The sequence below is a fragment of the Rhinatrema bivittatum genome, chromosome 1 (genome assembly GCF_901001135.1).
Source record: "Rhinatrema bivittatum chromosome 1, aRhiBiv1.1, whole genome shotgun sequence".
NCBI classification, from domain to species: domain Eukaryota; kingdom Metazoa; phylum Chordata; class Amphibia; order Gymnophiona; family Rhinatrematidae; genus Rhinatrema; species Rhinatrema bivittatum.
The window spans coordinates 703780819-703806870 of NC_042615.1; the positions used below are offsets into that span (position 1 = coordinate 703780819).

The 26052-nt window shown below is 43.9% G+C and overlaps 1 protein-coding gene across 5 annotated transcripts in view; it reads right to left on the reverse strand.

Annotated features, from left to right (window-relative positions):
• Positions 1–26052, reverse strand: part of MAST4 (microtubule associated serine/threonine kinase family member 4) — a 963205-nt gene that overhangs the window by 625565 nt on the left and 311588 nt on the right. For 2 of the 5 annotated variants that reach the window (XM_029575955.1, XM_029575937.1), the window contains exon 1: positions 20944–21048. The exons of the other annotated variants lie outside the window; for them this stretch is intronic. In XM_029575955.1, coding sequence (XP_029431815.1) covers positions 20944–20982 — 39 coding nt within the window. In that variant the 5' untranslated portion in view covers positions 20983–21048. Of the gene's footprint in view, positions 1–20943; positions 21049–26052 lie in introns of those variants that run through there. 5 annotated transcript variants of the gene reach the window in all.

Consider the following 26052-nt stretch of genomic DNA (forward strand, 5'->3'; position numbering starts at 1 on the left):
ACAAGTATATACATTTCTACATGACTATGTACATTGCTAATAGGATGTCAAACAGCACACTTCTCTACTCATGGTTAGTAGTCTGTATACACAACTATATACATTTCTACAAGTTAGCAAGAACATTTAATATTTAGCAATCTGGAGTGGTTGGCCCCCACAGTATACCACCCTATAGAATAGAAGGGACCTCTTGCAATCCCGCTTACTCAAGAATTATCAGACTCCCCCCCCCCCCCTTTATCCCGTCTCACCCATATAAAAATATGCAACTGGGCTGGTGGGCAGTGTTGGCTTGGGGGGGGGTCTGTTGTATCTAAACCGTCTCCTTCCATTCCGCTGAGAGACCCGATTCTGCCTCCTGGTCCGTCACTGGGGTCCACGCCCACCTGGGGGATCCAACTCCACCTCCCAGACTGCCCCTGGGGTTGATGCCCTCCTCGGGCCCCGACTCTGCTTCCCGGACTGCTGCTGGGGTCCACACCCTCCTGGGGGACCCAACTCCGCCTCCCAGTTTGTGGCTGGGGTCCATGCCCTCTTGGGGACTGACCGCCTCCTGATCTGCTGCTGCGGTCCACACCCTCCTGGGGGACCCAACTCTGCCTCTTGGACTGCTGCTGGTGTCCATGCTCTCCTGATTCACCTGACTCCATCTCCTGGACTGCTGCTGGGGTCCCCTTGCTCAAGGGGACCACTTGATCTCCAGATCTGCCACTGTGTTCCCCCATTCAAGGGGGGTACTACTCCACCTCCTGTCCTGCTGCTGCCCTCAATTTTCCTCCCTCGGTAGGAGGGTTTTCCCTGGCTTGGGTTTACAGCTCCACTAGGCTCATGGCTGTTTTAGCATACAGTAGTTCTGTCCGTCCACAGTCTCAGCTTTCAATTATTTTAGTTCCGCTAAGCTCAGGGCCAGTCATGTGCTGCTATCCAGCCTGGATAGGTCATCTTCTCTCATCCCAGCTTTTGCTTTCTTCTCTGTTGTCTGACCCTGTATGAGTCACCTCTCAGCCAAAGGCCAAGATCCAGGCAGGACCACTGAGAGGTACCATGTGCATGCCCCTCTAATCTGCCTGGCCAATCCCCTCTATTGTCTGGGAACTCGGTACGCACATGTCTGAATAACTTTGTTAGGGTGAAAATCTGTTTGCTTCCTAGGACTGTTCTCCAGTACATTTCTCTCATAAATCCCTTTCCCAGTCATAGTTCTGTAATTTAGGAGCCTGAATCCTCTGATTTTTATTTTAGTGATATTTTTTTACAAATTTTCCAGCAGAAGTCCAGGGGTCTGTGATATGCAAACCCCCTACCTGAATACCTGATTAATCAATTCAATGGTCAGTTAAGTACCTTTTCACTAAGGAGTCTGACAACCTTTTCAATTTCTATCTGTGTTTCCTGGGCTGGCGGTTCATGTTACACAGCTGCATTGCCCTCCCCTTTTTTTTCTACAGTTCGTTTAAATGACAGCATGCTCAAACCTCTGTCTCTTGAGTGTGGTGGGGATTTCACTCTTTGCCTTTACAAGGGGAGACCTACTTTCCTATGAATCACCTAGACCAGTGGTTCTCAACCTTTTGTCTGTCTGGATACACCTGACAGATGGTTCTCACATGTGTGACACACTGAACACAATGCTGTCAAGGGGCTAAAAATAAACATGCACTCTACATCCACAAGAACCCCCTGACCTGCAACAATGGGTGCAGAGCAGAACTAGGACTTTCCACATATAACTCACCATTCAAAAAAAGATATTATGGGATCATCTCATTAACAGCAACACAAACTCTCTATAATAGCCTTTCTAATGAAAAGACAGCAGTTCACCACCAATGCATGTCCTATTGAGAAAAACAACAAATTAGACTGATACAAATGCCTGATTGTTAGTATAATACCTCAGTCACACACACAAAACTGACCTTCACCAAGTACACAAAGACCACAAATTACAAATATGGAAACAGAAACTGGAATGGAAGCCCAAACACACCACTCTGCATGCAGTGCAAACCTGGAGAAATGGAACCAGAAATATAGCACATAACACTCCCAGGATCTGCAATAATGCACATAAACTAATCTGTACAAAGTTACACCTGTATTATGGAACACTCTCAAACAATTACAACCCAACCTATGAAATGGCAATACTACAAATATTAAATTAGGCCCTAAACTCCAGTGCATCTCTTACCAGTAAAACAGAGCAAGCCGATCTGCTAGAACCCTACACAGAAACTACAAGCTTGCAGAATACCCTTACCTGGGTCACACATGCAGGACACAGACAGACCCTCACCAAATACAGAATAAAGGGACCATAAAGCTAATGTTTTTGTTTTCCCACTGTTGCACTGCTTCTTCCTGTTTCCAGTTCAGTTTTTGTCTGCTCGTTTCTGTTTATACATTCCTCAAGAAGTATAAAATAATAATTGTAAAACTATACTAATAAAGAGAATACATGTTTCAAAATAACTGATAAAATATCCAATAACTACAAACTCATAAAAATTATTAAAAATGATCCAAACATCAATAAAACATTTCAAATCAGCAGACACATCACATAATACCCAATAATTAAAATGGCAATCAAACAAGAAAAATGAACTTGAAAAGCCACCTTAATGTTACCTCTCCAGCAACTCTCCAACTCCTTTCTCTTGCAGGCCAGTAGCACACACCAGAAGCAGTTGGGCTACCAAAGCTCTGTCTTCATGGCCTTCTTCCTTAGGGCCCAAGACCAGTCTCTCTGCCTTTTTTTAAACACAGACACACACACACCAGTCACCTCCCTCACCAGTCTCTCACACACAGTTACCTCTCTCACCAATCTCTCACATACATACCAGTCACTTCCCTGACCAGTTTCTCTCTCTCACATGCACACCAGTCTTCTCCCTGACCAGTTTTTCTCTAACATGCACACCAGTCTTCTCCCTGACTAGTTTCTCTCTTACATGGACACAAGTAACCTTCCTAACAGTCTCTCTCTCAAGTACCAGTCACCTCCCTGACCAGTCACTCTCTCTCTCTTCTCACATGCACACCAGTCACCACCAGGAACGGTTTCTCAATCACACACATGCTCTCTCTCTCTCACTTAAACACATACTCTCAGTCACATCATTCTGTCTCTCTCACTTACACACACATTGGCTTGCTCTCAGTTTCAATCACTTGTCTCCCCACCCCGCTAGCTCGTTCTAAATTTCACTCACTCCCCTCCCCCCAAGCACAACTGGGAGCTGCAGCAGCTTCCTCTTCCAGCCCTCACAGCACAAGAATTAATCCCATCAACTGTGAGGACTAATGCTGCTGTCTCCCACTGAAAATCGCCAGCTTTTTTTTTTTTTCAGGCTGGCGCTGCTCCTTGGGCCAATGCTGCCACTATTTTTGAATGCAGCATGACCCTCTCTTCTTTCCACATGCCACGCTGAGTATCACTTCCTCTTCAGGGCCACGAGGGGCGTGGGAAGAAGAAAAGGCCACGCCGCAGTTGCCAACTCCCACTAATACTGGTGCTTAGCATTATAAGTTCAACAAAGGGAGGGAGTTTCAACTGGGAGCAGTGTCACAGTATAACTTGGCTGCAGGGGCCGATTTGGGGATGTCCCCAAGCGGGGAGAGGGGGGGGGGAATACAGGAAACAAGAGCAGGCAGGGCCAAGCGTGAAGTCTTCTGCAGAGCTCAGGAGCAGGCAGGGGCAGTGTGGACCATCTGCCTGACCAGCCAGCAGCAGGGAGTGCACTGACAAGACATAAGGTAGGCTATAGTCAAGGTTGGCAGTACCAGATCAGACAGGAACAGGGTAGAATACACAGGCAGGAATATATGCAAACAGGATAGGCCATTGGGAGGCCTGAACAAGACACAGAAGGGCCACTGGGAGCAACCCACAGGGAGCAGGAGGGCTACCAGGAGCCCCATAGGGAGCAGGAGGACCACTGGGAAACTCACAGGGAGCTGGAGGGCCACTGGGAAAAGGGGCATTAGATTCAGACAGCAATGAACAAGGACATTGAATTGTAAAGTCTTGGAAAACAAATGAGCATAGGGGTAACTTGCTGATGTGGCAGTTACTACCCTTAACCAATAAGCCTGATACTTTTGATGCAACTCAAACATTGCTTTCTGCTTCAATGGCAAGAAGTAAAGGGGGATTGGACTCAAACAGCAACCAAAAAGAGCACTGACTTTGACAGTCTGGGAAGCTGATAAGTATATGAGTGACTTGTATGACTCAGTAGATACTACCATAAGCTTCCTGGACAGACTGGATGGACTGTTTCTGCTATCATTTCTTTGTTTCTATGTTTCACAGGGAGCAGGAGAGTTACTGGGAGACCCATAGGGAATAGGAAGGGCCACTGGGAAACCCACAAGGAGCAGAAGGGCCACTGGAAAACACACAGACAAGGGAGGTCACTGGAGACCCTAGACAGGATAGGACAAGACACCAGAGTACAGGTAGACAGGATAGGCTCAAACAAGACAAAGACAGGGCAAGGGGGACAGACAGGCAAGACCTATATGCAGAACAAGGGTAAGGTTAAACAGGTAAAGGTTCAAGAACAAAGAACAAGAGCAGGTTTATACAGGCAAGAGCACAAGAACAAGTGACCAAAGGCAGAGAGGTGACTCCACACTGAGGCAGGGAGTATATTGTGAAGGTAGGTTCTTATAGGACTGGCCTTGCTAGGTCAACCAGCCTTCAAGGCGGTGTCTACAGCAGGTCTGAGTGTGGTGGAAGGCCCCTGCTGTGTGTGTCTGGGGGGGGGGGGGGGGGGGGGGCGGCAGCTGTCTAGCAGCCAGATTTATGATACAGGAATGGCAGGAGAGTCCATTCTTCTTGGCATTGAATCCCAGCTGCCAAATCTTCAACCACTCTTGGAGCCTTCGTAAATCATTATTCATTCTCTACTCCTTTAGGCATGTCCACTTTGTTGCAGATCTTGTATCATCCGAAAAAAGACAAACTTTACCTTCGATCCCTTCCACAAACTTTACCTTCGATCCCTTATCACAAAGATAATGAGCAGAATCGGTCCAATACCGATCCTGGGGCATGATACTGAACACAGCTCTTTCTTCAGTGTAGGTTCCATTTACCATTACACACAGTCTCCTATCAATCAACCAGTTTGTAATCCACTCCACCACCTTGGCGCTCACTCAAGCTTCTCATTTTGTTCACAAGCATCCTATGTGGAACAGTATCAAAAGCTTTGCTGAAATCCAAATAGATGACATCGAGTGCACTTCCCCGATCCAATTCTCTAATTATCCAATCAAAAAAAAAAAAATCAATCAGATTTGTCTGGCAGGACCTTCCTCTGATGAATCCATGGTGCCTCAGGTCCAGCAACTTACCAGATTGTCAATAGTTCAGTATTCTTTCTTCAGCACCAATTGGAATCTGTCACAGGGTGGCTACTAAAATGGTCAGTGGTCTTCATTCTAAAGCTTATGGGCTCAGACAAAGATCTAAATATTTCCATCCTAGAGGAAAGGCAGGATAGGAGAGATATGATAGAGACATTTAAATACCTCCAAGGTTTCCATTCACAGGAGACAGGCCCTATTTCAACAGAAAAGAGGCTCTAGAATGAGAGGTCATGGAATGTATTCATTATTTAACAGGTCTTACAATTCTGTATAATCCATCACAGTGTTCAATTTAAATTACTGCCATGCATTCATAATTATCACATACTTAACATTAAAATCTGATAAATAGTATGAATAAAATCATCTAATATAAGCTTGCCAATCAACAAAATACTGCTTTTTTGAATGCCAGTAAATCTGACTCTGCTTTTAGCTGCAAATGAAAAAGCTCTATTACACAATTCGTGTAATCTGGCCTCCTCTAGGGTTGGAATCACTGACTGTTTTTCTTCTACTGTTCTTACTCGTCTTTGTGGTACATATCTCTTGATCAGGCTGTTCAAACAACCAGTGTCTTTGCTATATATGATGAGGGTGAAAGGGGACAGACTCAGGAGAAATTTAAGAAAATATTTTTACACAGAGGGTAGTAAATGAATGGAGACAAAGACAGTATATGAATTCAAGAAAGCATGGGGATAAACACAGAGGATCTCTGAGGGAGTGGAAGGGGTTGCAAAAATGGATAGTTGGTGGAGATGGGCAGACTAGAGAGGCTGCGATGATCTTTTTCTACCATCACTTTTCTATGTTGCACATATCATCTCACACAAAGGTTAAAATTACAATAGAAATAAAAAAGGAAATGGCAACTTCAAATAATTGAAGCAATTGTATTAAACAGAAACATTTGCTAGAATTTTTAGATCAAATTAAAATTAAGTTAATGATAGTAATGTAATAAGCAAGAAACAATAAGGGGGGAATTCTCAGACTGTCCACTCTGGGCAAAATCTATTGGGTCTTTTTACCCATGGACTTTGCACCAAGCTCAAAGAGAAATTTGACACGGGTACAAAGCATCCATGCATCTTTGCACCTATTGATGCAAGTAGATTTTGCAAGGAAAATAATGCACATACTTGAAAACACAGTCTATGCATGTTATTTTCTGATCCCACTCAAAACAACTGACCCCCTGCGAACGCATCCCCTATAGGCGGCTAAAAGTATATACAGTGTGTAACATGTTTACTTTTAGCCGTATTGAGGGAGGATCATTTTCTGGCAGCCAATTTATGCAGGTAAATTATCTGCCTATGTAAACAGCTTTGAAAACTGTCCTCTATACCATTATTAGAAAAACTAGGAAATGATGTAAATTAAAGAAATGACCTCTCTTAGTACTCAACCTCCGGTACATAAAGGATTCTTCTATAGTGTGGGGCAGATTAACCTCCTGGGCCCCGAGTATTACCTTCAACCTCCACTAGTAATAATCAAGCTGGAAACACATGGATGTCCCAACATAACTTTGCTTAATGTCTTCTTTACAAGTGAAACATTGCACTTCTTACAATTCTCTTTACTTTTGCAACATCCAGAAAACAAAGCTATTGGTGATAAATCTGTGACTGTGGAGCTTCTTCAATAATGCAATTTTAAAAAAAATCCCCCTCTAATCTGGTGGTAGCTGAGGTTTTTTTCTGCCATGTCCACACTAGCGGGGTAGCTCACCTCAATCTAACTTCCCATTTACCCTACCTTGACTCAGTTGTCCTGTATCAGTACAGTTCTCCTGGTGTACCTGAAGGGTACATTTTCACTCCAATCCCTGGATATCAGTTAGGTATTTATAGTGGATGGTTGCCACTTCACTGGTTGAATGTCCAAGCTTTCTGCAGAATTTGGGCAGGTTGGTGCTATAGATCTCCGTTTAAGAGGAACAATATAACAGGATGAACTCACCCCTCAATGCTCAAAACCGAATACAACATCCTACATCATCAATCTGGCTCAGAAAAGGCCACAGTATGGAATGTCCTCTTGCCCATCACAAACAGTATCTGCCTATATGCAGACCAAGATGGCATCACCTTGTACTCCTAGATCTTTCGGCTGCCTTCGATACCGATCATCAACTCCTGATCTGACACTTAAGGGGCATTGGCATCAAAGGTATGGTCCTAAAATGGTTTGAATCTGTTGCAGTCTGGGAAGCTGCGGTTCGAGAGTGGACCCTTGAGCCGAACCACCCTGGGTAGAGTAGCTTGGGAGGCGGAGCCACAGGCACAGATCTTCACCTGGGAACCAGGAACCCCCCAGGAGGAGCCCGTAGGGTCCTGGAGCCTTGGGACTTAGGAGACACACGTAGGACCTTCACCCGGGAACCCCCCAGGAGGAGCCCGTAGGGTCCCAGAACCTTGGGACTTGGGGAGTGCTGATAAGCTCTTCACCCGGGAACCGGAACCCCCCCAGGAGGAGCCCGTAGGGTCCCAGTCCCTTGGGACTTATGCACAGTGTCAGTCTCTCTAGGAAGGCCCAGGCAATGAGTAAGCACAGAGTCCAGCAGCAAGAGCCAATAGGCCAGGGAGCACAGAGCAAGCGGAAGCAGGATCAGAGTCAGTAATGTCTTTGAATGGAACTTGCAAGGTGCAACATGGGAGCCAGCAGCGAGTAGGCCAGAGCCTGGCAGGAAGTAGAAGGTATCAGGACCCAAGACAGTCTGGCAGAGGTTCCAGCCCAGACCTGCGGGGGGCGCTGCCCGGAGGACCGGAGCGCAGCAGCTGCGGCAGGGAAGCCGTGGACTGAGGCAGGCAGCGGTCGAGTCAGGAACGAGCAGAGGTCGGTGGCTGGCGGCAGGCAGAAGCAGAGTCAGGAACGAGCAGAGGTCGGTGGCTGGCGGCAGGCAGAAGCAGAGTCAGGAACGAGCAGAGGTCGGTGGCTGGCGGCAGGCAGAAGCAGAGTCAGGAACGAGCAGAGGTCGGTGGCTGGCGGCAGGCAGAAGCAGAGTCAGGAACGAGCAGAGGTCGGTGGCTGGCGGCAGGCAGAAGCAGAGTCAGGAACGAGCAGAGGTCGGTGGCTGGCGGCAGGCAGAAGCAGAGTCAGGAACGAGCAGAGGTCGGTGGCTGGCGGCAGGCAGAAGCAGAGTCAGGAACAAGCAGAGGTCGGTAGCTGAAGCATAACAACGGAAGCGCAACTAAGAACTACACACTGTAGCGACCCTCGTTGCAAGGCAATGAGAGGACTGAGGAACGCCGGTTATATCGGGCTTGGGGCGTGGCGTGTCCAGCTCAGGCGGGGTCAGGCTTCCGGTGAGCGTACGTCCATAACGCGCGTCCCGCGTGCGCGCGGGGCAGCAGCGAGACGGCCCAGCAATGGTGGACGCCCTGAATACGCAGCAGAGCCGCGGAGGCGGCGTTCCCGGCCTCGGAGGTGAGCCCTGATCACAGCTAGCAAGGGGGAAGCGGTAGAGACCGCAACAGAATCATTCCTGTCTAACAAAACCCAATAATATGTCCAAACCCAGTAACCTCACCTGTGGAGTGCCTCAAGGCTGTCCCTCTCCCCGATCTTTTCCAATATTTACATCCATCCTATTTGTGACCTCATTCAATCTTTCAACACTGAATGCCACCTATTTACTGATGACATCCAACTGCACATCAAAATGGGACCTGACCAAACTGCATCCATTCCAAACCTTAATGACTGTCTTTCAGCAGTAGCCCAATGGCTTAGCAACCATAAACTCAAACTAAACCCCTCCAAATCGGAACTCCTCTGGCTCAGCCAACAGGGTCACTCTCTGCAATTGTTATCTTCCCTATCAGATACAGTATGAAGCATCTCCAGCTCTTCAAAGTACTGTCACTATAATTCTGGTAGGAGCTAAAGCAACCAACCACATAAAACCAAATCTCCACCAACTACACTTGCTACCTGTGAAAAGTAAGGACATTAAAAAGCTCTCTCCATTTACTAATGTTTAAATAAGCGAGTACCCAAGTACCTCTCTCAATTTCTCTCCTCCTACACACCTACCTAATGATACTTCTTTCATCTCCCCATTTGGCCTTCTCCAGATTGCCCTGTGCTAAACGGCATGCCTTCAGCTTGTTATGCACCAAAGATTTGGAACAAGGTACCACTACCCTATGACTTGAGCCTTGCTACCTTACTTTCAGTTTCAGCCAGGTCTTTCCTGCAGACACCCCATTTCCCCTCACTTAACAACCTGTACTTTTCATCAAGGGCTTGAAGTTATACAGCAAGCTGTGAATTAGATCACCACTGTTAAGTTATTTTGATTACATCACTTTCAGGACATTAAAAAGAGTGTCCAGGAAAATGCAGCTAAGATTCAGACCCATCAGAAGAACACAAGAGGTGGCCTTTTCTGTGGCAATCATTTCACACTACTGAAGCAACACCTCACTAAATGGTCCAATTCAGATGGCCTCCAGCATCAGGAGCAAGCTGGTGAGTTACATGCATTAGACGTTTACAAAGTAGAAACGCACAAGTGTTCAATAAAATACCTTTGCAGAGCTGTTTTACTGGCCCTAACATGTCTGTTGTGCCTCTAGGAGATTACAGACCTAATGAATAGGGGAGCTTTGGGCTAGTTTTCGGGTCTAGTGGCTACAGGCCTTTTGAGAGGGATGGAAGCAAACTGAGCATGAATCTTTTAGAAAGGTTTGGGACCTGGTGGGTTACCAACTGAGTGTAGGAGCCTTTCAAAAGGCACCAGTGGGTCTGAAGTAAGTGAAAGATCAGTTGCTGTTTTGTGACCCTCAAGTAAGGCATTAACTTTGCCAAAATACCCAGGATGTCAGGCTCTTTTGTTTGGAATTGTAGCTATCTTAACTAGCAACCAGCAGAAGTCTACCACCACTGTGAACTGGAATTGTTAGAAGTGTGAAACCACGCCTGACACCTTGAAAGGTTTTTTTGTAAAGTCCACGAAACAAAGTGAATTAAGGACATCATAAGATTGGTACAAACTTTTGGGTCACTTACATTTTATTTACAAATAAAGCTAAAAAAAACAATATGACAATTTTTAACCATGTGGCATGTATTTAAATGACTATGACTTTGTCTAGTCAAAACTGCCTTATGATATAGTTCATTGGCTACTTCGCACATTTATTATACCACTACAATTTAAGACTAGTTACTTCTTTGTATTAACTTCATCCTTTTCTATGCTGGTGTTATTGTACGGTCATAAGGTCACAGACCAAAGAACTGCTCCTTGAAATAAGACCTACAAAGGTGAGGGGGGGTGGAAACCTGTCTGTAATATGTGTTTGGGAAGAAAGCTTGTGCTGCCCCACTAATCCATGACAAGCTCAGATTGCATGGAAAACAAAAGTTTTCAGGTTTGGAGAGCAGGGGAGTTTTTCCATCTTTATTAGTTTGAATTATTGGGTGTCTGATGTGTCTGCCATTCTGAAATATTTTATTGCTGTTTGGAAAATGTTTGTATGAGCTCTTAATTATTGAATATTATTCTGTTTATCAGCTCATTGTAAATATTTTTATTAGAGTGGTTTTACTAATATGATTGGTTTATATTCCTTGATTTTGTTTGATGAATGAATTATGAGAACTGAGGTTTCTGATTTTCCAGTGCTGGCTTGTTGCAGTTTCCTATTTGGTTTCTGTCTACAGGTTTCCATTTACACTTTATGATCTCTTTATTCTGTATTTGGTGAGGGTCTGTCTGTATTCTGGTTGATTAACTGAGGTAGGTATTCTGCTAGCATGCAGTTTCTATGTAGGGATTTATAGTAGCCTGGTTTGTTCCGTTTTCCTTATAGGCAGTGTATTTATATTATATTTATTTATATATTCTGCTTTTCACACTTTTTCAGTATTTCAAAGCAGATTACATTCAGGTACTGTAAGTATTTTCCTATCCCTCAAGGGCTTATAACTGAAGTTTGCACCTGAGGCAATGGAGGGTAAAGTGACTTGCCCAAGGTCACAAGGAGCAACAGTGGGACTTGATGATCCCTGGTCTCCTGGAGCCCACTGCTCTAACCACTAGGCCTGATGTAATATTTGCAGTGTTGCCTTTTCATAGATAGGGTTGTTTCTCTTTGAGTGTTGGCAGTTAGTACTGTTTTGGTATGGGAAGTTTATTATATTATTATTGTCATTTGGTTTACTCAGGACAAACCTACACCCAACATGCATTACAATAGACCTAATACCATGTAGGTTCCAAGGGTCTTTTTTTTTTTTTTTTTAAGGGTTTTCTGGGTGGTGGGGTGGTACCACAACAGTGTATGCATTTCTGTACAACAAAATGGTGTCAGCTACAAGGCCTGTTGGCACCGATTTTACATACAGCTTGCTGGAGCAGGAGCACCTTGGGATCACTCCTGCCCAGTTTTGGCATCTTGGACCTGCCGATGGGATAAGATAGGGAGGGGGGTGTATCAATTTTGAAAATTTAGATTGTTGGAGGGAGCACGGCTTTTTTTGATGGGGAAGCAGGGGCCTGGGACAGCGTGCGAGACTGATGGTTTCTACTGTGTTTTGCTTATTGGGAAAAACAACAAAAATTGTGTTAAAAATACAGGAAGGGGGACAACACAGTAATTGTTCGCACAGAACAGCAAAAATGCTTGCACTGGCCCTGAGAGCTTCCACACTGAAGAAAATGTGCCTTTGTCAATAAGATACAGACAAATGTTACATCCTGAATGTTCAGTTCTAGCATTGGTCCTGTAGAAAACCAGAGTCTTCAAAAAATGGTAGAAATCATGAGCTTCCAAGACCACACAAGTCCACATATAAAGAAATGACGAGGATTTTCTTGAAAATTCATGCACTGCAACATTTTTTGTTGGTTCTTTAAAAGGAATCGCAACATACAAAGACTCCAGATTTTGCAAAGGGACATCGACAAATCTATTGGAGCAGAATGTGCTGACAGGACCAACTCCAGGCTAACTGGTGCCCCATGTGAAAACTAAAACTAGCACACACACACACCCTTTTAGTGGCAGCACTGGCAAAGCACTCCCTCCTTCAGCAATGGCAGTAGCTCCAGCACAGTATACTCATCTCTCCACTCCTCCCTCCCCCCCACACTCAAACACACTTCCCTCACCCTCTCTCCGGGATCAGAATTCCCTTTGCCTTATTCTCTTACCCCCTGCCCACAGTGTTCAGCATCCCCCACCTCTTGCTCTCCTTTCCTTACCAGCATCTCCTTTTTCTCGACCCCTTCGTCCTCTCTGCAGGCTGATCTTTCACCTATCAACAGTAACAGAAGCTTCCTGCATAATGTTCCTGAGTCTCCTGCTTGTAGCCATCATACGGAAGGGTGCGAGAGGGTGAGGGGCAGAGGAGCACTCTGAGCCCCAAAAGTCAGCCCTACGTGCTGAGCAGTTAAAAAATTGTCAGCAAACCCAAACTGTACCATGTTGACAAAAATCTTACTTCTATTGATACAAACAAATTACACTTAACAAGTAAACTCCAAGGCAGAGTATGATGCACTGGTTTGCTATATTAAGGACCTGATTCACTAAGGCTTTCTTCCCATTTTTAGGGGCCTATTTATCAAATAGTGCTAATGCATTAATGCTCATTGTTAGTGGATAGGCCCCATTGAGCTCAAGGGGGGCCCTCCTGCCTAGCAATGAATGTTAAATGCGCAATAACAAGCATTGGTACCGTAGGATAAACAGGCCCATTAATGAGCCAAAGTTTAATGCAGGAAATTTATGTACATAGAAATCAACATTTTTGACAAACTATGGGCTAGATTCATCAAACTATCGATCAGAAGAGGGGTGTGTTTTATGGTAATAGCCTATTTATCTCAATGTGCGTTATCTTGTTACCCAGGTAGAGAGCCCATCAAGCTAGGTTGAGAGAACATTGTACAAATCTCATCGTTGTATGAGTTTCCTCACTCTGAAGGACATCAAATCTTCACAAAATTGTACTGTTCTGTTCATACATCTCACTCTGCATGTCAAAGTGGCTTCTAACCCCTACAACTACTACCTAAATCTCACCTCGAGTTACTAGGTGGGCCTCCTATAGTAGCATAAATAGCTGCTTACTATGGTGCCACCCCCAGAGGCAGTCTCTCTCCTCTCCTCCCCTTCCCTCTCTCCTCTCCCATCTCAGACCCTTCCCCCAGTCGTCCCCCCCCACCATCTCAGGCCCTTACCCAAATCCCCCCCCATCTCAGGCCCTTCCCCCAATCCCCGCCCCGTCTCAGGTCCCTCCCCAGCCTAAAAATGCCCAAAACACAATTTGCGAAAAAAAATCACAATTTGCGTTATGGGCATAACACACAGCTTAACGCCAATGAAAAAAAGGTGTAGTTATTTTCGGCGTTAAAATTGTGCGATATCATGCGTTATGGCTTTGCACTTTATGAAGCCAGACCACTTTTACAAAAATCCCGCCCAGACTGCTCCCCTTTTAAAAATTTGCATTGCACATGCCTTATGGTGTTTTTCACATGCACTAAGGCGTTTTTCAAAAAACGCCTTAACGCATGTGAAAATGCCATAATGCGAGCTGGAAAATAACCCCCTATGTTGGATTGGAGTTGTCAACACCACTCCTGTGTTTTGCACCAATACATTTTTTATTTATCCTTTTAGTTTTAGACTTACCTCATTCATACATCATACGTTGAATTAAGTGTCTAACTCCAAGGTCTTCCCAGATGGTATTACTTGATACCATGTTCCACAATCTCTTTCAAAAAATAAAAAACCTCGAGCCACCAATATGCACCAAATCAATAAGAGCAGAAAGCAATAATTGCAGTCAAAAATCTTGTATTAGTTGATTTTTTCCAGCAGATGTTTAAATTAGAGGGAAATACTGTACAGAGTAAGCTAAAACACTACCTGCTAAATTCCTTTGACAAGATAAAATTTCATGGTCCATCAAAAGAGTAGGTACTAAGGGGCATGCATGGTCCTCCTTCCAAATACTGAACTTTATAGCACAATTACTGCTAAGAAATGTTAATGCAATTATCACAAGGCACTGTGAGATGAATGATATAAGCTATAAAAACTCAGGCAAAAAGCCAAGCTCTATGACTTAAGAATGTCACAGCTCTCCTAATTTCAGAGCTCCACTACAGCATGAAACCAAGGGACCATTTTCAAACTGCTTCAGAAAAGCTAGATTGTATGCTATAGCCTTGCAAAAGGAGGCCTGCCGGCTGCCACATCTTCCCAGGGAGTTTGACAAACATATTTTCGAGTCATTCATCCATTGCCTACACAGGTGAAATAACCGAGCAGCAGGTTGTGGGCTCTACTGGGCCCACAGAAGTGATAACTAATGAGCAAAAAAGAAGCAAGCATTCCTTCAATGCTCAGTGCCACTGAAGCATTGCGAGCACTGAATACAGAAGAATCACATTGCCCCTGGGTGGAGGTGAAATAAAGATGCTCTGATTTTAAACAGAACATAAATGGAACCTATTACACATAAGCACTGTATGCGCATGAAGCAAATGTGTACTTGTGACGGAGACGTTTGAATTTGGGGAAAGGATGTTTTGTTTTTTTTATATAGTTTCCATTTGAACAAATTGATATGAAATGTGTTTTAAAATATTTGTAGTTCTTTTCAGAGACCGCTGTCAATATACAAAAAAAATCACTGTATAGGATGCTGTAGGTTACATAGTTAAAGATTCCTGATTCAAAGAAGTTATAATCTTCTATAAGATTAAAAATAAAGATATGAAAAGAAGAAGAATACTGAGTTGCAACTGTAGTGAATTTTTGTTTTTTAATTAAAGATAAGATGACTAGGATAAAAGGGAAACCCTCTGCCAGTATAAATTCTGGTGCTGAGGCTTAGTAGTGTTATACAATACACAACTTACAAGATTCAAACTCAAATCATACCAGAATCACTGGCTTTAAGATATTGATGAAGTCACTTAATCTCCCCAGGCCTTATTCTAAAAAAAATATATATATCTCCCATGTTGTACTGAAGGTGAAAAGTATTTTGTTCTGGGCTTTCCTCAATCATTTCAGTGTGTTTTCCTTAGCAAAAGGCACCTACAGTAATACTGCAGCCACTGAACACACTCATGGCTTGGTTTATACAGTCAGAACACAACAGGGAGACTGATTGTAGCCTGTATGAAAGTAAGTCAAAGCCCCATGAGCATAAACTGAATTCCATGATTTTATTTATGCTACTTATTTAAAAAAAAAAAAAAACCTAAATAATAGACAGTTGTACCACCTTCACAGCACCTAAAACTGTAACAGAGCTAAGGAAAGAGACATTTTTCTTTCAGAAGATACACTGCACTTCCAAGAGTGCACGTTTCATCCAAACTCACATCATCTATTCAGCAACTTCAACTTCCATAAATAAGATTGGTTAAATATACCTTGTTTTCTTAAATAAGGATTGCAGAACAGTAGTAGCTGTACTATTAAACATGGATGAAAAAAATAACTTTAGGCATGAGTTACATTACCAACCCATTTTGAAAATTAAAATTCAGTACTAGTTTCTTTTACCTTTTTAGTGCCCATTTGGGAAACCATGGAGACCACGTTAGAAGATATTTAGTTTTTTTTTTTAGCAATTTAAAGAATAAAAAGCTACAAATGTGATATTCACTTAATGCTTCAAAACCCAGGTTTTTGGTTTCTAAATATACTGTAGGATTGTAAGATCCTGAGATCTAAGGAAAACATATATTCTGAAATCAACAGGTACTACAAGATTCACCCTCTCTATTTGTTCTTCTTGCAGGATGATATACAGAGGATTTAATGGAAAGCTGTGCAATTATGTACTGTATATTCACACACGCAATAATAAACAAATAAGTTATTTATTTATATACAAAAACAGACAGACACTCAAAGGAAAACTAAAGTCAAGTATAATTAAGCAAAATGTAGGAAAGAACATGTTAAACAGTGGCGTACTGGGGGAGAGGCGGGGGCATGTCCCCGGGCACGGGGCCAAAGGGGGGCGATGATGGCCAACATAAAGAGGCCTAAGCAGCTGCCGGTGAACCTCATCCCACCGGCGGCTGAGCAGGGAAGCGGGCTGTTCCTATGCTGTGTGCCGGCCACTGTTCCCTCTAAGCTGTGCATGTGCGTGGCTGCGCACAACTTTTCTCGCGGCCTCGCAAAGCAAGAAGATCGGCGAGCCGTGGTGGAGCTCATCCCGCCATGGCCCAAAGGAAACTGTGACCTCCAATCCTCCAGCTGCTCCTTCTCCTTCCCGGAATAAAAATGTTGCCGGAGCCATGCTGGCAGGGAGGAGGAGGAGGAGGAGCAGCACTGGCCCACATGCAGAAGAGCAGCATTTGTGGCAGGGCCATTATGGATACTAATTCAAGGTCGCCCGAGAAGATCAGGGCCACCGCGGAGCCCATACCACGGCAAAAAGGAGGCCCAGAAGCGAAAGGGAGGCTGAGTCCCTGGAGAGAGAGAGAGAGAGAGTGAGAGTGAGAGTGAGAGTGTGTGTGTGTGCGTGTGCGTGTGTAAGTGTGTGTGTGACAGAGAATGAGTTCAGAGGCTGTGTGTGGGAGCGAGTGCCTGTATGTTGAGAGACAGCATGTGAGAGTGAACCTGTGTGTGTTTATATGAGGAAGGGATGAAGACAGGTGGAGAGAGAAGGAACAGAAACAAGAGACCATGTAAAAAGAATTGGGAAAAGACCAAGAAAAGGAACATGGGAAAAAAGTCTGTGACCGACATATGAGAAAACTAAGATCAGACATCAAAGGTAAAAAAAAAAAAATTGTTTTTTTTTTCATTTTTAGTGATTGGCATATCTTATCTTTGGGAATGTGCAAGAGCAGTACTTTGTCTATGCTGATCTCACGATGTATGAGATTCAACATGTAGGAACTGGAATCCCCGCAATTTATTTTTTTTTTTTTAATACAGTGGGGCTTACACAGAGGAGGCAGCAGAATGGACTTCTGTGCCAGTAGCAGCGATTGGCACCTCCCCAGTAGCCTCGCGGCAGCAGTGACAGTGATAGCAGAGGAACGAGAGAGGCTCTGAGGTTGCTGGCAAAAGAAAGAGAGGGGGGTCTGCCTTCAGTGTGTGCATATGTATGAATGGGAGTCTGCCCGGGGGGGGGGGATGAATGCATGGGTGACTGCCTGAGGGTGTCTGTGAATGAGAATGAACAGGTGCCTGCCTGGGAGTCTGTGTGTGGGTGTGAGAATGAATGTGTGCATGCCTGGGGGGTGAGCAGTGTAGGAATGCATGGGAGCTTGCCTTGGGGTGTTTGTGTGTGTTAGAGAGAGAGAGAGAAAGAGTGAGAGAGAGAGTGTATGTGTGTGTGTGTGTGTGTGTGTGAGAGAGAGTGTGTGAGAGAGAATGTGAGAGAGAGAGAGAGAGAGAGAATGAGAGTGTGTGTATACAGGGAAGTAAGAGCTTGTGTATGGGGTTAGGGGGAGGGAGAAAGAGAGAGAGAGGGTCTTAGAGCCTGAGAGTGTGTCCATGGCTGTAAGAGAGGTTCTGAGTGTGTATAAGAACATGTATGTGTGTGTATGTGACAGTATAGGTGTGTGAGAGAGAATGGACATGCAAGTATGTGTGGGAGAGAGAGAAGATAAAGTTGGTGCACCCCCCTAACCCCTGACAATCTTAGGGTACCTGGAAATCAACAGTTCCCAGATATAAACAGCAAGGGCTTTTTTTTTTTTTATCCTTATTAGTTGTAATTGTTGGGTGTTATTTGATATGTGTGCTGTTTTGAAATATTTTATTCGTGCTTGGGAAATTTTTAAAAAATGTATATGATTTCAATTAATTTAAGTTATTTGTCAGTAGTTTCAAAATATCCTTTTATTAGTATGGTTTTACTGTTATACTTGATGCTTTATGTTTCTTGATTTTGTTTTATAAGGACTGGTGGTTCAGTTTTCCCATTGTTACACACAGAATCTGGCTTCTTGGTGTTTCCATTTCAGTTTCTGTCTGCAGATTGCTGGTTCTAATTTGTGATCCTTTATTCTGTATTTGGTGAGAGTCTGTCTCTGCTCTGTGTGTGTGTGTGTGTGTGACTAAGATTAGAGATTTTGCTAGCGTGTAGTGATCTATAGCAATCAGGGTTTTTTTGTTTCTCCAGTAGGTGGTGTATTGGTATTCTGGGACCCAGTGTAATATTTACTTGTGCTTTTTCACAGGTAGGGTTCTTGTTGTTTGTTATGATAGGTTTGCTGTATAGATTTTGAGTATCTTTTTTATGGGGCTTCGTGTTAGTTCACAACATGTCTGGCAGTGGAAGGTGTTTGTGTTGCTATTACTGTGAGCTGACACCTGAATTTGAAAATTTGTTTTGTATGATGAGCTGTAAGGGAAACATCAAAGCTCCATTGTTGGGGGGGGGGGAATTTCTGTGGATGCACAGAGTTACAGAACTGGAGGTGCAGGATTATTTTAACATTCTTTCCCTTCCTGCATACATTTTCATAGCCATATAGAATTAGCCTCATTCAACTATCAAATAATTTTAATAATAGTTTTATTAGAAGAGTGAAACTAGCCAGATTTTTTTAAATTATGCAGAAGACCCTTTGGACTTTCTTATTGAAACTTTTTTTTTTATAGCTAATTTTAAACATGGGGCCACACTATGGAGGTGGGTGTGATATGAGGAAATATCATTTTGGCTCCCCCCTCCCAAAAAAAAAAAGTCTTCTGTCTAGAAACTCCATTGAATTTTTGTGACCTTAAGTATTAGTACAAGAAGGATGGGGGGGGGGTGGGGAGGGGCATTGGAGAAGCACACAAATGGATTGGCCCCTGGGCTCAGGAGACCCTTGGTACACCACTGAAGTTGATTTATATCACTCAGTCTATCCCATTTACATATATATTTGGATAGCATATTGTTTGTACTCTCAGTATCTAATTCCATATTAACTAGGCATTACTGCAGTTGGGTAAAGGGTAAATAATATTTAAAGATACAAAAAAAAAAAACCTCACAGAAAGAACTTTATTGAACACCGAAAATGGTGATTGAGCATGACCCTGGCATTGACCTCAACTGTACTACAGTAATCTGGAAGGAAGACATTGATCCTTCATTTAAAAGATGCATCAACAAACTGAAAGCTATCATCCCCTGTCAGACATATGTATATAAAACAGAAAGAAATGGTTTTATATGTTTTGGAACATTTTGGTGTGAATGTTTTACATTCAGAACTTTAAATTGTGTGGTCAGGTTGGCACTGAGGAAAGCCATGGTAAATGTTGCCTCTTCTCAAGCTATGAGAGAGGCTCATTATTGCAACTATCAGAATTGATAACTTCATGGCAGCAAACAAAGGTGCTTTTTTGCATGTTTTAAACAAACCAAGAAACATGAATATTTCAACAATAACTAAAACTGGTTGATGTGAATGGTTGAAATCATACAGAGGGGTATATAAAATGCAATTGATCATTTTAATAGCAGTTCAGACTGTAGAATTTATGAATAAAATTATACATTGCAGTCATACACATTCATTTCAGCAGTACAGAAGGCATCCGTCCAATTTATGCCAAGAGACAAATTCTATTCATATTACTCAGTGGATAATTGCTGGTTCAGTAATAGGAAATCCTTCTCTACTGTGAAGCTCTTACCCCTCAGTCTGGGGAAGCCTCATTCCAGCATGGTTATCGGATGCTTTAACATACAGTAGTCAGGTTTATATCACCAGAGCTGAAAACATGAATGGCATAGTGAAGACATAACAGAACACGTAGGTGGATAAGCAGTTTAGTGGGGATTAAGTCCTGATTTACAATTGAAGAAAAAAATAGCAAGTGCAATAACAAATTCTAGAGCTTGAGGGCAAGTGAATAGTCCATCTGTGCTGTTCACAGTGGAGTAAGGGTTCTCAAGAGAAAACACTCACTGTGCAGCAAAGTTTGGAAATCTTTATTCAGTGTGACATGACCAAGCTACTGATGTGACTATGTATTTCTTTTACACCACTGCTCCACAATATCTCATGGAAAACATAAGATCAGACAAAACACATCCTCGATCAGTTTCTCTGTTTACAACATACTCTAACTGAAAGCACAGCTACACAGCAGAGAAAAGGAAATCCAAAGTAATATCTACAACTGGATACATCTGCAATGAGTGCACAACGCTACTTCTGGCAAGAGTGAAAGCAGTGATCTAGTGTGCTTCCTGTATATGCCTATGCATCTTTGTTGACTTCAGGAAAACTTGACAAAAAAAAAAAAAGCCAGATTTGCAGAACAGTACTGTGAAATAATTATACAGTCCTTAAAAGTAAAAGGCATGCTTAAGTTCAGGAAATATACTGAAACTAAAGATCAGGCAGAAAAGGAGTCCTCACCGATGCACACGCATTAACAGTTTATACCTGTGGCAAGCGAGAAAACAAGCAAGCATGCCTTCGCACCAACTCCCTCCCGTCCTGTCTTTACAATACCCTAAGCACAGATCCTTACAGTACGGGAATGGAAGAGGAACTTTCAGAAGCTTGCTCTAATCATCCGAAGGTCCTACCTGCAGCCCCCTTCGCCTCAGAATGCTGGACTCATCCATGGCACTTAACGTGGCTCCTCTCAGACCTCCCACCACAGGCTGGCCACGTTGTGTCACCTCAGACTTCACCACACTAATTCAGATTCTAGCAGCTGCTAAGACACTTACATCACAGGTTCCCCGATTGGCCAGGGGCAGTCAGCTGACTCGCGCTCAGTTATTCACTCCAGCAACTTCAGCGCCCGGGAATGCTCGCTTGCTTGCAGTCCTGTGTGTGTGCGCGCGCGCGCGCCGTTACAAAAGCAGCAAGTGGGGCTCCAGACTCCTCGCACACATTAGCCAGGCAGCGGCGGCGGCTATTAGAGAGAGGAAATCCTGCGAGTATTGTTGCGCCTGGAACAATAGCACCGGGCATCCTGCGCTCGCGGCCGAGCACTTCAGGCAGCGGGGGCTCGAGGTCAAGCGCTTTCCGAGGCGACTGCGAGGTCAAAGTATCCAAGTAAATCAGCAGCGTGACACCTCGCTAAAGGCAGGCAGATGAATGGGAGGGGGGGAACTGGGGCACAGCTGGCCAGTCAAGCGGCACAAGTAAGCCTGGCTCCCAGCTTTTTGACGGCATCAAAGAAAGCAAAACAAAAAAAAAGGAGCATAACAAGCAATCTGCCTTTCACCCGCAGAAGGACACTTTTCCCGTTAGCACTGGCCTGTTACCTAACAGCCTGAAAACCAATTCATTTACATAAATACCTTTAAACTCGGTTCCAGAGCAGAAAAAGAGGGGGGAGGCAGACATGAAAATGTGAGGTTTTAATTTCACTTGTCAGCTAGCTGCCCTAAAAGCATGAATAAAATATGGAAAAAAAATAAATAAAAATACACAATATAATCATTAAGTGAAGCAGTGCCCCAGCTACATTTTAAGCAAGAAGCCAAAACAGTGCGATTCCTGTCAGGAGCAATTTCACAGTCTGTCTCGGCTTGTTTTCTTTGCTCACTCTAATCTTATTTCAATTTGATGTGACCACGAGATGAATATTAAGTATTCCGCCTGTCTGTAAACCCCCGCCATTCACAAATCAGCTCTGAATTATATAACCGATCGCCAAAGAAAGTTAAATGGAAGACAACAGCAGCTGAAAAGGTGAGGATAACCGAGACTGCTTTCAAGGAACTGCCGCCTTTTATAACGAAAAGCTGACTAAAAGTGTCCTTCCAATTCCCAGCCGCACAGGGCACGCATTTCCTAGAAACCACCATATTCTCATAGGAACGGTTTGGAATGATCATGTCATCTACTGCCATTAAAAAATTAAAATACAATTTCACGGAGTGGGTGCTCCCTTCCCCCTAGTGAATCCCCATTTTAAAATTATAGTAGCAAGCAACAGCTATCCCTCTGGGCAGGGCAATTACTGTCAGATAACAGTCTAGCCGCGTTCTTCTACGCCAGACAATGAATTAAAACTGCTTGTTAACAGGGCCGCCATCAGGAATTTTGAGGCCCCATACAGCAAGCAGACAGCGACGGCCCGCGCGCTTTGCCGGCGCATACTGTCTGACGTGGCGGTGACGTCACAGCCGCGTCAGACAGTGAACGCTGGCAGGACAGAGCGCGCGGACGAGTCTCTGTCTGCGGTGCTCTGTAAATCAATGCTATGCGTGTCTAAAAGACACGCATAGCATTGATTCTCTCCCTTCTCTGGGGCCCGCACCCAGGGCCGGCTCCAGGTTTCAGTAGGCCCCTGGGCGACAGACTGTCGGAGAGAGCCTCAGTGGGCCTCTTTGCCATGAACTAATACATCCCCCAAGCGCACCTGCCGCCTGGCGGCTGCGGCGGACCCCCATATGTGGCAGTAGATCCTGGGGCCCCATACTGCAGGCCCAAGAATACTGCCCTGATGGCGGCCCTGCTTGTTAATATGCCCCATTGCGGATTTTTGCTATATTTTATCTATACTGAATCACCTCCTTGTTAACCTAAAAAAAGGTGCTGTAATAAAATGAATTACTATTTGATTAAAAATAAATTTAGTCATTCACAGACACTAGTCTTGAAAAAAAGTACTCTCAAAGTTTAACTATCAGCCAGCTCCATGCCACAGTCACAACAAGAAATATTTTTGTTTAAACACAGAAAGCAGCAAGTAAGATGCAGAAAAAAAAATAAAGAAAACCAGAAACTGAAATATCTTCATTAGGTTAATGGCTAGAGTGGGGACCCTCCAATCCTCAAGGAATAACAAATTGGTTGGGTTTTCAGGATATGCCTAATGAATATGCAAGAGGTAACTTTACATGTGCTGCCTCCAATGTATGCAAATCTTATGCATATTCATTAGGGATATCCTGGAAAGCCAGCTGGTTTGCAGTCATGGACAGGAGATCCCTAGCCCCTCCCCCCTTTTCCCCCAAACTAAATGAATGTTTGATGATACAACTTCTCAGGTCCCTTTCCTCTGTCAATATTTTAAAATAGGGATAGGCAACGCCTGTCCTAGAGTGTCACAAGCAGGTCTGATTTTCAGGATATCCACAATAACTACATATGAGGTACATTTGCATGCACTACATCCACTGTATGCAAATATCTCTCTCATGCAAATTCATTGTGGATATCCTGAAAACCAGGCCTGTTTGTGGCACTCCAGGACAGGAGTTGCCTACCCCTGCCCCCTGCTCTAATTCTTCTGATCTGACCCACAGTAACCATTTATTAAAGTGACTGAAATTCATTTTGAACTCTACTGGTGATGTCATTCCACCCACCAGACCATAAGTCATGGGAGGCCTTGGGCATGCGAGAGTGGCCCTAAAGCCCCCCCCCCCCCCCCCATGCCAGGGATATGGTGCCCCCCCCCCCCCGGTCATGGGGGGTCCCCTTTCTTCCTCCCTCCCCCCCCCCCCCCAAAGTCTCAGGTACACCCCCACACAGCCTATTGGCAAAAACTCCTTCACACTTAGGACCTCTTCTTTTCCATATACATACACTCATTTTTGTATTGTACTAACCACCAAGTCACCCAGAGGAAGAAATAAAACATAAGCTACTCTTATCTGCTGTGTATGCTGCATATGTTCTTTATTTTCTCGTTTTAAAGCCATGCACACTAGGTGCGTGGCCTCCATTTCTACCTAGGATTAGTGGCCTACCAAGAGTCTAGATGTTGCTTTTTAATGTCTGGTGCCCCTTTGAGGGGATACCAGAGAAGTGAGAGGGGGGGGGAGGGGGGTTCTGAATACATCCCCTGCGCTACTGATGGAAAAGCATGTCAGAAATAAATGCTGAAGATGATTCTGAGATGACCTGGATTTTATGACATTTGTATTGCTATGAATTCATCAGAACTCATAAGAACATAAGAAATTGCCATGCTGGATCAGCCCAAGGGTCCATCAAGCCCAGCATCCTGTTTCCAACAGAGGCCAAAACCAGGCCACAAGAACCTGGCAATTACCCAAACACTAAGAAGATCCCATGCTACTGATGCAATTAATAGCAGTGGCTATTCCCTAAGTCAACTTGATTAATAGCAGTTAATGGACTTCTCCTCCAAGAACTTATCCAAACCTTTTTTGAACCCAACTACACTAACTGCACTAACCAAATTCAAGAACTTAATTGTGCGTTGAGTGAAAAAGAATTTTCTCCGATTAGTCTTAAATATGCAACCTGCTAACTTCATGGCATGCTCCCTAGTCCTTCTATTATTCGAATGTGTAAATAACTGATTCACATCTACTCATTCAAGACCTCTCATGATCTTAAAGACCTCTATCATATCCCCCCCCCTCAGCCGTCTCTTCTCCAAGCTGAACAGCCCTAACCTGTTTGTCATGCAGGTTTAGGGGCAAAGTCACAAGGGATGAGTTCCTAGGTTAGGATTTGCCAAACCTGTCCTGGGGGTCCCTCAGCCAACAGGGTTTTCAGGATATCCTCAAATGTATATGCATGAGATAAATTTGCATATACTGAGTCTCTGCTATGCAGATTTATTTCATGCATAGTCATGAGACTGGAGTCCCCCAGGACAAGTTTGGGAAGCCCTGTCCTAGGTTAAGGCAATCTTCTCAATTCTATTTTAATAATCAAGAGGTTACACCACTTGTGTACCAGTCATATCATCATGGACATCAAATATGCTGGGCATGATTTATCAGGGTATTTTTGTCCCATTCTATACCTATAAGAAAAGCTGTTGATAAATCAAGATTGTTCCAGAACGGTTCCGCATGTTTTAATGATTTTTTTTTCACCTTGTCTTATCAGTATACCTGCTGTGAACTATCCATTGATTGATTTGTTTGTAACCTTCATCAGACTATTAGACTTGACATCAATGGATTAGATTATGTCATTAAAAACAGCTCTGGGATTTATGAATCCAAACACCCAAGTAAAACTGATTAAACCTTACGCTGAAAATAAAAGAAAAATGATTGCTGCGCACATCTTTTGAGCTGACAATGTAAAAATCTCATCAATAAAAAGTGGAAACATGACTAGAAGTCACATTCAGGCAGAGCACATCAAAAGCCTGCCTTGCCCACTTAGAGCCGTTCATTTGACACCACTCTAGGGAGAAGGACCCTTAACTTAAAAGGCAACGGGGAGCCTCCCTATACTGTACAATAATTCAAAAGTACACCATTCACCCTCAGTACATGAAAAAGCTTAATGAGCTGGCTGGTCCAGAGGCTCCGTGGCAAAGCTAGCCACTGCCATGTGGAGGAGCCCCAGTCAGGTAATTCTGCTGCCCGCACTGGCCGGGGAGGTTGTGCAGGATCCAGGGCTCCTGAGCCCTGACTAAGGACCATCGCTGCAATGGCTGAACTGAGTTGAGTGGGGAGAGGGGAGAGGGGAGAATATAAAACAGAGGAAAGAGCTCCTCCAGGTAGTTGTGAATGAAGACTCATGCTACTTTAGTTCGACAAAGGCGAACTCCAATCGAGCTGGAAGCTCAAAGCACAGGAGGAAACGGCCAGGTCGAAAAAAAAAAAAAAAAGACTTAGCAAGTTGTTTTCTTTATTCTTTAAGCTGTTCTTCTATAGTCCCCCTGAACTGTAATGTTTGGTAGAGCATTTTGAACTAACTCAGATGGAAGACAATCTGGCTGCTGCATGGCAGATGCA